General features: G+C 40.7%; 1 protein-coding gene and 2 long non-coding RNA genes across 8 annotated transcripts; 1 reads left to right on the forward strand and 2 right to left on the reverse strand.

Moving 5' to 3' along the window:
* Nucleotides 1-208: 208 nt before the first annotated feature.
* Nucleotides 209-5,054, reverse strand: LOC135340235 (uncharacterized). 3 transcript variants are annotated; one of them, XR_010396265.1, is made up of 4 exons: nucleotides 4,949-5,054; nucleotides 1,451-2,730; nucleotides 539-1,380; nucleotides 209-449 (listed from the first exon to the last, which is right to left on the reverse strand). It is a non-coding gene; the product is annotated as an uncharacterized LOC135340235 (long non-coding RNA). The 3 variants fall into 3 exon arrangements; XR_010396264.1 differs by having other exon boundaries at nucleotides 1,451-4,133; nucleotides 4,949-5,034; XR_010396263.1 differs by having other exon boundaries at nucleotides 1,451-4,984.
* A 144-nt stretch (nucleotides 5,055-5,198) lies between these two features.
* LOC135340233 (ankyrin repeat domain-containing protein 49-like) lies at nucleotides 5,199-8,549 on the reverse strand. Of its 4 annotated transcripts, XR_010396260.1 has the most exons (7): nucleotides 8,170-8,547; nucleotides 7,913-7,976; nucleotides 7,736-7,830; nucleotides 7,262-7,563; nucleotides 6,925-7,030; nucleotides 5,493-5,743; nucleotides 5,199-5,304 (listed from the first exon to the last, which is right to left on the reverse strand). XR_010396260.1 is itself a non-coding variant. In XM_064536554.1 (6 exons), the coding sequence occupies exons 2-4, from the start codon at nucleotides 7,915-7,917 to the stop codon at nucleotides 6,927-6,929; spliced, it is 411 nt and encodes a 136-aa protein (XP_064392624.1). In that variant the 5' UTR covers nucleotides 7,918-7,976; nucleotides 8,170-8,549; the 3' UTR covers nucleotides 5,199-5,304; nucleotides 5,493-5,743; nucleotides 6,925-6,926. The 4 variants fall into 4 exon arrangements, 1 of the variants encoding a protein (XP_064392624.1); XR_010396261.1 differs by having other exon boundaries at nucleotides 7,736-7,934; XR_010396259.1 differs by having other exon boundaries at nucleotides 7,736-7,976; nucleotides 8,170-8,543.
* Nucleotides 8,550-8,705: 156 nt separating this feature from the next.
* Nucleotides 8,706-11,635, forward strand: LOC135340234 (uncharacterized). Its single transcript, XR_010396262.1, has 5 exons — nucleotides 8,706-9,228; nucleotides 9,315-9,494; nucleotides 9,677-9,779; nucleotides 10,348-10,792; nucleotides 10,978-11,635. It is a non-coding gene; the product is annotated as an uncharacterized LOC135340234 (long non-coding RNA).
* Nucleotides 11,636-11,788: the final 153 nt, after the last annotated feature.

Genomic DNA, 11,788 nt, shown 5'->3' on the forward strand with positions numbered 1-11,788 from the left:
TGGATCATTTTCTAACCCTAACCCTAAGCTGCACGTACTGTCCCAAGGATGGCCGGATTAATGAGAGTCTATACTACACATATGCATGTATATAATTATATATATAGCTATAAGCTATATACTGTAATACTTTTGCTCACATATCTAATTATATACACCTAGCCTCGACTCCAGCCCCTTGAATAGTGGGCCTGGTATTTACTGTTGGCGCGTGGGTGGACAATTAATTTATTATTTACCGTATTTTATCTCATTGAACGTTAAAACAGTATTTTATCTTATTGTGATAAAGAGAACAGAAAAAAGAAAAAGAAGAGGCTACCTCTCTGTATATAATATACTGTAGACAGAGACAGCTAAGTAAAACATCAGGTCTGTAGATTTAACTTGAGGCTCGGATCGGATACACACTCAGGCGACAAGTTAATCTCATAAGAAATTAGTTAAACCTGTGGGTAAAAAATAAATGTGGATAAGTACAGTGGCTGTGACGTAACATAATGTGAGGACTACTTATTGATTTACACAATAGATTTACCATTGAAAGCACTATCCATTAATACACACTCAAGCAACAAGTCCGGATACACACTCAAGCAACAAGTCCCTCGGATCGGATACACACAAGTCCCTCGGATTGTAAACACATTCAGGCCACACAGTTCTCGGATCACCACGTACTTACTCTGTGACCAATTTTCGGCAAATGTCACAACAATACTTCCTTCCAGAGAGAATGGCACTGAACGTCGAACAGACACACCAACACTTTGAAGATGGCTTCACTCAGAGAAACAAGAGGAGAAATCACCATCACAACACTTCTTTCAGAGAGAGGTGCACTGGTCCTGTCAAGCTTCACATCAATCAAGAAAGGGAGTGTCTGGAAAGCAGATGGACTTGCTCTGGGACTTGCCATAGCCGGTCGGTACGGTACCCACATAAACACCAGCGTACAGACACTTCAACGCCTCCAGCTGCTTGTCTTTCACTAGACCTGGTTTTCCAACACAGGATAACGCGTACGCGAGAGCAGAAGAGAAGGTAGCAGCCATTACTGACACAACTTGGACTAGATTTCTTTTTTCAATGACATCATTATAAATGAAACGGATATCAATGTTTTACAAACTAATGCGGAATAAGAATACTGATAAATATACTGCAATTTACGATTACCCAGATTCTGGGTAATTCTGGCGCATGCGTAAACAGTGTATACCAGGCCGTCTTTCTCAGAGACATTTTAGACGTACAAGGACATTTGCTGGTTTCACATCAAGGTGAATTGTAGGAGGATTAGAAGTGTGCATATATCGTAGAGCTTGAGCCACTTGGAATCCAATCTGCACTTCAGTCACTCAGTCTCAGCAGTGACATCTGAACGCAATTGAGAGTTACGATAGAAATTGTAAGCAGAATTTCATACTGTGTATATATAGCAACTTACTCTTAATGAGTCAAAAATTAGCATATGCAGTTGGTGATGATTATAGGAGCCTCGTCTCTTGGATAATAACTCGATCCCAGTAATGAGAGTATGTTGGGATGCTGCATGTACACTTCTATATATAAAATATAGGAAACACGACTTAAAATTGTGTTCATGTATTTCCTATAATTATATATATATATACCCATGCATATACAGCAATCTCCCTTGAAACTGCATCTGAGAGCCCATGCATGCATGCATATTATGTCCCACTGGCAAGATTTTGGCAGAAACTGAAGTACCCCTCCATACATGCATAGCACGATGGACTACTCCAAAACTCCCTCTTCCAAGTTCTTCTAGCATTCGCACTTCTGTACAATGAATCAGTAAAATGCATGCAATAACATTGTTACTGTCACGCTGATGCTGCCTATAGCTGATGCTGCCTATAGCTGTTATAATAATAATTATGCAAAACTATAACTGATAGCCACGACACTCATCACTTGCATGTCCTTGCTGCCTCGTGATCCATTGCTGCTGTACTTTCTGCTGACCTTGTCCATCAGCCTTGTGGACACTCATAGAGGGAACGCTAATTATACTTTTCCCAGGCATTGGTTAGCTTGTTGGAGTCTCATGTCTGCATGCAACTACAGTCTACAGCTCCTAAGTTTCTTACGGTGTCCTCGATTTTCAGCCATGTATTAGTTTTCTTGAGTATAAGAATTGGTAAAAATAGCAGAATGTTATAAGAAGAGCTAGGGTGATTGATATAGCCATTGAAGTATTGGCTATAGACAGTGCTGACTGATCTCTCTTTGTCTCTTTGACATATATAGAAGGTACCAAATGCAAATAATTATGATGAATAGGTAGAGAGTTTCAAGGGAATCATAAAACTTACTTTTATAACAAATTAATAATAATTTCCAGACAATATCAGTCCAACTGATAGAACCCCAGATGATAACACAGGGAGAGACATGTCTGGAGCCATGGCAACTACTAGATTATGGATAATCGGAACAAAGAGGAGCAGTCCCACCCAGTAGCGATGCTTGGAGTGAATGCATGGAGCGTGGTATACATCCAAGAATCCAATGTATTTTTTCTTAGTCCATTTCAAAACCTTTGAACAGTGAGAAAACCTTTGTCCAAAAAGAGCAGTATACAGTGAACAACCCACTGGCAACCCACGATCCAGTTGAGAAAGAAGAAGCTGCCACTTTAGCTAGCTTCTGTTCCTTCTAGAGTTGACTGCATGCATGCAGGTATTGACCTTAGTACATCTGTAGAATAGGTAAAATATGACTGTAAATGACTGTAGATTGCTAAAAATCAATTCTAATATTCTGAGCAAATTAAAGGGGGGTTCCTTAATTTGCTCCCTTGGATCTCCCCCTGGATCCGCCACTGCAATGGTAGCAAGTTGTGGACACTAGAAACAAGTTAACATGCAGTGAAAAACACACACATGCATTTAATAATTATACCCTCGCGAATACATGCCCACCATTTTCTGTAGGTACAAGAGGGGACTAAAGTCTATTTGCGTTGAGTTCGGCCCGGAATTTATGTGGTAAATTATGGCTTCATTTATGCTTTATGTGGTTGACAAGTATGCCAGGGACTTCTACATGGAAAATGCTAACTTTTAGCTGGTTGGAGCTTACCAACTCTATTGAGCATTATAGTAAAAGCGCTTTTTTAACAAGGAATCCAATGGTATAATAATTATGAATTTCAGTAAAGTTTGACAAAGTTACGACAACTTTATGAAGGTCGAATTCAGACTTTAAGTGTATTTTCCCGAACAGCTATAGTGCATGAGGTTTTATTCGAATATACGCCCATCAAATAATTATAATAAATACCCGCGGCCTCTTATCGAGGCTTACACTTTTGGCAATAGTAAAACTGTCATTTCACTGATAACAGCAGTTACCAATAAGTTGAAGTGAAATGTTACGTCTGATTTTACAATTTTAAATTTGCAACTGTACTACGTACATGCATAGAGAAGTAAAAAGCACAGTATTATAAAGAAGAAAATTAGTGGGTGTGGTCTATTTAAACGTACAATGATACAACTGATGGATCACAATGATGCTAGTGACAATACTAAAAAGGTGTACGTGGACATTATAAGTGGATAACTGACACGCAGTATACTGGAACATGCTTGGACTACTATAGCTATACTATTGTTGCGAAACTAATTATGGATCCACGGAATACAATTGACCACTACATGATCAGTGCCAAGGATGTTCACACAAATTAATGTCATCACTAAAAGTCTATAGTGTCTTGTCTGATATCCAGAAAAGGGTAACTTTCTTCTCAATCCGGTCCAAACACACTATTATAGCTATATACTTACTGATATTTTTCATAATTATTTCATGCATACCTATTATAGCCTCGTCCCCACAGGTCAACTTTTTTTATAAAACGGAAGGGAGAAAATAGGCTTGGGATAGATTATATATCTATAGCGATAGTAAACTGTATGTATAAAACACGTGGTAAATTAATGTCTATACTTCACTGAAAATACAGCTACAGAGAAATGATTATACTATAATTTTATCATGTCCAGCTTCCAAGTTCATTGTCTGCAGCAACTGCATGGTAGCACAATAGAGAACCATCCAAATGTCTACGGAAGCCCATTAGAGCAATTCAATTCCTATAGTTTAGAGGTCACCACTAACTCGAAAGTGAGGCCACGTGGAAGTAACACAACTTGGAAGTGAACATTTTAAATGAAGTTAATAGCCATGTTGTATTAATAGTTGCTAGTAGTTGCTATAGTTCTGTAATTATTTTACTTTGTGTTGCTATCATTTTACTATTTAAGGTCTCTTTACAAGCGAAACCTCCAATTGGTTTTACAGGAGGTCAGAGGTCACCACTAACTCAGAAGTAAAGCCACATGGAAGGAAAACGAGTTGGAAATGAAGTAGATTAGAAATTCGTAGTCTCGTAAGCCAGCCGTTACAATGTATCAAATGAAGATTGTTTTATATACAAGCTTGGCCATAGTCATTGAAGCGAGAACATGCAGCAACTGCCGCAGAGGCAAACCAACATTTATAATAAGCACATGGCATTGTGTTCTGCGCATGCGCAATGCATTGCAAACTCGATATCACTTCTACAATAAAAACACTGCAAACAATAATAAAAACATTGTATAGATCTGTAATCTATATCATGCACAGAATCTCTATTGACTTCATTTGTTTTCAACCGGCTTCACTTCCAAATTGCGTTCCTTCCAGGTTAGTGGTGACCTCTGACCTCATGTAAAGCCAAGTAGAAGTTTAGCTTCTTTAGATGACAACAAACGAGTACATCCCAGCTCTAGCAAGTCTATGCAACTACTAGCAACTAGCTATATTATTCATGCATACAACGCGGCTACGCTTCAAAACCATTCATACTGGTGACATACATAATCTATATCGCATGAAAATCACAAGTTTATAATTACATACTTACTTCTAGGATCACAATGATGCTGGTTCACAAGATACTTGACTGTGTCCAAGTGGCCATTGGCACAGGCCAGAGAGAGTGGGGTGTCACCAGCCTTGTTGACTGTACCTGTGAACACCAATTGTTTTTAAAGTGAGCCACAATCATCGATTGAAATAGTTATCATGACTAATAACTAACTGGGGGCTCAAGCAAACAAAAAGCAGATAAGTAGAGCTTGTCTATAAGAGTGAAAAGAAAACTTTTTCTTGAGGTACCATTTTCTCCTTTTGGATCGAGGCCCACAGTTTCCACAAGGCGCTTGACCCAGTCCAGCCAGCCATAGAATGCACTCACTGACAGAGCACTCTCACCTTCCCCTGCAGTTAGCACAATTAATTAAGACAGTATATACAATTACTTGCATTGTACAGTGTATTGGTTAATACAGAAGGATAGCAAAAGAGAAAGAAAAGACTTATTATTATACACAAGCTTGTAGTATGGAGTAGTTTCCCAAACAAGACAATGCTAGTAATTTAACAGGAGCAGTCATTATTTTACTGACCTTGCTGAGTGCACACACTCTCTACCAACTTGTACTCTCCAATGCTCACTATAGAGCTTCCACATTATCCTTCCACTGCGTGTCAATATTATTGATTTTGGCTGCCTGGAGAGTTGCTGCTGTGGGATGTTGGCTCTTCTTTATGGTTTCCAGTTGGTCATTGCCCAATCCCAAGTGAACACCAAGTTGAAGCCATTGGTCACATTCCAGCTGACTCAGCTGTTTCAGTGTTGGGTACGATGACAGAGGATCTACATAATAGTTAGAGAAAAAAAGACAGAAAAGGAGGATCAATGAGATTTAGAAGCCAAGGGGACTATATGAATGTACTGAGAATGCATGCAAATAAGTCCCTGAGGCATTGTCATTGTCTAGCCATGCATACATCTGTTGTACACAGGCTTAGATATTGGTGATAGGGCTATGTACAAGTAAACTGTTGGAGGGAAATAAAATAAACTATGGATGCTATGGGAGGTGATCAGTGCCAAAACCTCCAGTTCTTTTTATTTAGTACTTGCATGGGTAAAGTTCTATGACACGCTCTCTCTTATTTGCATGGTGAAGTTCTACATATGAATGAAAGTTTTACATACAAATGAGAAGTTCTACATACAAATAACGCTGCATGGCAAATGAGGTGAAAAGGAGAGTGGTTTCCAGTCAAGCAAATTCACTATATATATGCGTATCATTTGTATGTAGAACTTCACCATGCAAATGAGAGTATCATTTGTATGTAAAACTTCACCATGCAAATGAGAGTATCATTTGTATGTATAGAACTTCACCATGCAAATGAGAGAGAGCGTGTCATTTGTATGTAGAACGTCACTATGCAAATGATTTTAGAAAAAGAGCTGGAGGTTTTGGCACTGATCACCCCCCATAGTATGCAAATATTGCTGGATCGAGGTTAGACATTGTGACCAATCATATTCAGAGGCGTAACTAGAAATTTTACGGGAAGGAGGCAACACCCCTGCAAAATGTTTGACCGGAAACCACACCCACTAATTATCGCGTAGAAGTGAATGCAAATGGCAGTAAACTGCTATTTACCTGCTCTTCTTCTCTTTTCTACATCAACAAGACAGTGAAGAGCTCATTTCTGCTTTTTAGCTAGTTATCCGTAGTTGGCTAGCCAGAGCTATTAAAAGCTAGTGAGGTGAGTCACATGACACTTGAAGTTCAATAGTACAGGAGACAAGGGCCTCCTCTGCCTCATTGCTAGTTACGCCCCTGATATTACACTATAAATACGTTCCCAACACCTTCAAAGAAACTGATCACTAATTAATTGGTTGAGATTTAACACATATGGAAGGTGCATGAACGGCATCACACGGAAACCACTGATCTAGCTGTACTGACCATGCAACTCACTAGATACCTACTGACTACTGTGTACAACAGCTGATGGCCAACTCACCTCTAGGTCAAGGCTGGAACCCCTCCATATATAGTCAGCCAAGGCAGGGTATACCCCTCCCCTCTGGTCACATCAGCAGCAGTCAGTCCACCACCGCTCTTGATATCTGCATGGTTGGTTGAACAGGAGCACATGAACTGACAGTACATGTGGTTTACTGTGTGCTAGCACTCACCCAGACATTGACACAACATACAAACAATAATATTAAATTGTCAAACCAATGACATAATATTTTTGGTGCTTTGATGATAATAATAGTTAAATGTAGATTTATAAGGGATAAGACAAGATGACAGACACCTACTGACAAAGCTGGACTAACACCCAGGCTCACCTGTGGGACGGTGGTGCTCCAGTAACAGCTTAGCAGTGGCCTTACTGTTGAGGAGACATACATCGTGTAAGGGGATACAACCATCGTTATCTGTAGCAGCTACAATGGCTCCAAACTTGATGAGTAGTTCAGCACTGCGGAGATTGTCGTTAACACATGCCCTGTGTAGTGGAGTGTATCCACGCTGCTCTCTAGTGTAGTAGTCACTGTTGTTGGGTGGAGCTCCTCTCTGTAGCAGCTCAAGCACTTCTTGGTCATGACCACAACTACTAGCATAGTAGAGTTGTACAGCAAGGTAGTCACTATGGGGAGATAAGATGAGTGCAGCCATCATTGTGTTTGGGTATGCATGTGATAATGTTGTGGTAAAATGTACGATACACAATAGCCGTGAAGTGTCTGTAACCATGCCAACTGATATTAATAGCTGAAATAAACAGTGAAACAACAGTGGTGTCATGCACAGTGACTTGCTTCCAATGTCTCTGTAACCTCACAAGGCTTGCATACGATCAATATCATCAGTAGCAGCCACATGCAGCTTTAGTGATAGTAACAACTCTCAACTTCTGCAACCGATTCACAAAGTGTGTGTTGACTCAAGGGGGAGGATTAGTGAGCAAATTCATACCAAGTGCCAATGACAATCACCTCATAATGATGATGGCTCAGTCTGAAAAAGGGATGGATCAGACCAATATACTCCTGATCAGGGCTGTATAGTAAATACATTTATGATCATGTAACTGTTGACATTCGAACAACAAGTGTGCAACAAGTACATCGTATTATAAACGAATTATCTAGTCATCTATAAGCCATCCAGTTTCAGATAACGAAAGTTAGTATCAGTAACACAACCAGGATTGATTGAGTACTTGCATGCAACATAATTATTAGCAATTTACCTGATTCTTGTATAAAGTAGCTTCTCACCAACTCTATATAGATCTACACAACACGACAGTAATTATGCATGATTGGTCAAATCATCGTTGGTCACTATACACTACCAAACATGGTTACGTCAGTATACCACACAGGAAAGGATGATGCCATATATTATTTACAATGGGGAACCACTAAAACCAACCACACACATCTAAGAATGACAACAATGCACACAAAAACATACGACGTGGGCGGATAATTATTGTTCAATCAAAGGCTAATTGCCTGAGCAGCATCGCGCCTGTCATACCTCCTCTGCCTGCAACCCAACACCAGCTCACATTATACATTGCAGGGGCGTAGCCAGACTTTTGACATAGGGGTTTCCTTAGCCTCGATTCAAGGCCGCTTTAGAAGCGGCCTGGTATACCTTGTATGCGCATGCGCTTACATTACCCCAAAAAGGGGGTAATCCGTGTATTTGTGGATACTGTCAGTAAAATAAACATGTATACTATTTTGTATTCTAATTTTAGTGGTCCGTGTTACACACTTTACATATAGCAAAGATGACTAGCTCGACTGACACTGAGTTCTCTTCCTCTCTGGCTTATGCCCTTTCTTGTGTGAAGAGAAGTCATTTAGTTCTGAGGGATAAACAGCTTGACACTCTACGGATGCTGTACGAAGGGAATGATGTTTTCCTGTGGGTTCCTACTGGATATGAAAGTCTATCTGCTACCAAACTTTGCCTTTTTTATTCGACAAGAAGCTGGATAGAATTAGTTCTCCTCCTAGTGAGCGTAGTATTGTCCCCTAGTGTCTCTAATGGTAGATCAAGTGACTAGTCTACATGATCATGGTGTTCCTGCTGGTATACTCAGTGGAAACAAAGGGGTCGATAAGAAGTCCAAGTGAGTGCTTCACCTACCCCCAGAATACTCATAAGGCAGTGCCAGTCCTCTATACAAGGCTCTAACTGCTCCAATCGTCCACTGCGAGTGTCCGCATCTCGCATATGTTTTTTGCTACATCGCTGTCTTTCACAAGTCATCTGATCGCCACCTGACATAACAGTAAGTTCAATAGAATCTTTCAAGTATGAATGTTTCTCGATCATTATGTCTATCATGTCTGCGGCCTTTGCCTCATTCTTGTGTAGAACATCAAGGACTACAACCTCAGATTTTTTGGCCATCTCTGTGCTGTGGGGGTGCTTAATGTGACTGACAACACACCGTTTGTACCGCTGGAGGGGCTTGATGTACTCGCACAGTATTCGACCGACTAGAACGACCAAATTTTCTTGGATGCCCTCAATGTCGGCCTTTGTAGGAAGGAAGTGAGTTATTTTTAGGGAACCCAGGTTAGGGGGGAAAAGGTTGAGACTGGAGATGGTCCTTTGCCAACAAACTGTACATTTGCACTAGCTCACCATGATGGTCAGTACGTATGTCTCTAACGCCCTTTGTTTTAGCAACGTTGTCCCCCACGAACTTGAAACATGCACCCTCATCAATCCAGGCATCGATAGGACGTTGGTACAGCTTGCTGATTTTCGTGACCAACTTCAACACGGCACAGTAACTGATAGTGACACTAAGATGATTCAGCCTGGAGTATACCTGTGAGTAATTCAATGTAATCATAATTATATAAGAGGAGATGGATTGGAAACGGAGGTAGCATCGCGCTACATTAATTTTTAAATCTGTGTACGGTTGTGCAGCACTTGGGGAAACGATGTTTCTGGAATTAAGACCACTGCAATTAATGCATTCAAAGCCCCCCTAAAACAACATGCATTCTCATGCCCTCTATAATGGTGAGCATCCTTTGGAAAAAATACGTTTTTCAAAATAGCTACAAAGAGTGTCATGCTCTGAGATCTTTATGAGTATGCTTCTAGCTAATGGTAATACTTAATTATCAGTGTACTGCATGTGTCAATCCATACGTTCCTCAGGTGACAGTTGGGAGTATACTGCAGGCACTATCTAGTCTAGATTTTACTAACGTTACAATCATACATACATTTTGTAGCCTCGATTAAACCCTGGCCTAACGTGGCAAGGTAACTTCCGTTTCCAATCCCTCTCTGTGATATAATAATTATACCTGTATCTGAAAATACGTAGTGGACACACATCATACATGTACATGTACATGTACAAACCTTTTTGTTTACTCTACAGTTGAAGAGTACGAGAGACAGAAACGACTGAATACCACACATTCTTGTGTTACGCTCTTTCAAGAGAATTGCTGTGGCCATACACATCCCAGGGTAGTGACTCTCTCCGCGTTTATGCAAGTTCCTATGATCTGAACGTCCTACGATCGTCTGGATAAGCCTAAATAGAATCGGAGACTTTCGCTGTAGTTCAGACACAGCCTGTTTCCACGATAACGCTTCCACATTGTCAATTGGAACCCGGTGAAATAGAGAGACAAACTCCCCAGAGTTACGACATAGAGTGGAACATTCGTCGTCAAGAATTTTCACCACACCCTCTACCAATTGGTCCTTCAGTGAAGGGCAAGAAAATGCTGCCTTGGCAATAGACTGAATGTTGCCACTATTCAGTGCCTGGCGTAATTTCTGGAGACTTTCATCTACTTCCGCAGTCACTGTACTGGGTGAGCTCACTGTGATCTGTATATTGTTTAATTAATTAGTGTGATTTTGGTGTGTTTACAGTATCAGATCTGTTATCCTCACCATAACTGTTTCAGTCAAACCAGGCTTGGAAATATCTCTTGCAACACCTTCTGAACCTTTAAGTTAATGGCTATATATTAATTTACGTTCATTTCATTTGTAGGTGGTTTAACATACCGTCAACAGAAGAAAACTGCTCGAGATTGGTCAACTCTAACAGCGGTGGCTGACGAGGACAGTCTGTGTGCGCTATGAAAAAGAGATGATTCCTGTCATCTACATATATGATTTGTTGCAATCAACCTACGTTCCTCCCTGGTTGAGAAAGCAAGCCTTCTTCCAGGTGCTCCTACTGTCAGACGTTTTGCTAGAGGTCTAGCATGGACTGTGTGAGGTGATGCTTCAAGCCCACTGGTGTCTTTAGTTCTCTTCCTACCTGATACCATAGGACTACAGATGGAAGCCTTATTTCGACCCTGCTCAAAACCACACTTAGCCATACTTCTAAAGGCTTTAAGTTTAGACTCCAGAGACTGGAATTTGTTTGTGCAAGCTCTACAAATGTATGAAGATAGCCCATCACACTCACTAACTGGCAGCTCTAGCAATTTGCCAAGTCTGTCTGGAAGGCATCTTTGAACAGACTCTTTTCTTTGCTGAACAGAGCTGAGCAGCGAGTAGAAGTAACAATGTTGCAGCACAATCTGCATATTCTGGTGGCTGCCATTGTCTTGAACGTTCTACCACCAACCACGCAGTCTTACGTATTTTTCCTTTGTGTACTTTGTCCGATTTTATCACTTGCGTAATACTGATAAATATACGAATTATTTCGCGCATGCGCATACAAGGTATACCACGCTGTAAAGCGGACTTGAGTCGAGGCTAGGGTTTCCTTTGAAAAACCAGCGGCGTGGTAGCGCCGGGAAATTTTAACCACGCCCACTTCCGGTGCCACACCCTCTTGATTGGGG

The sequence above is a fragment of the Halichondria panicea genome, chromosome 8 (assembly GCF_963675165.1).
Source record: "Halichondria panicea chromosome 8, odHalPani1.1, whole genome shotgun sequence".
NCBI classification, from domain to species: Eukaryota; Metazoa; Porifera; class Demospongiae; order Suberitida; family Halichondriidae; genus Halichondria; species Halichondria panicea.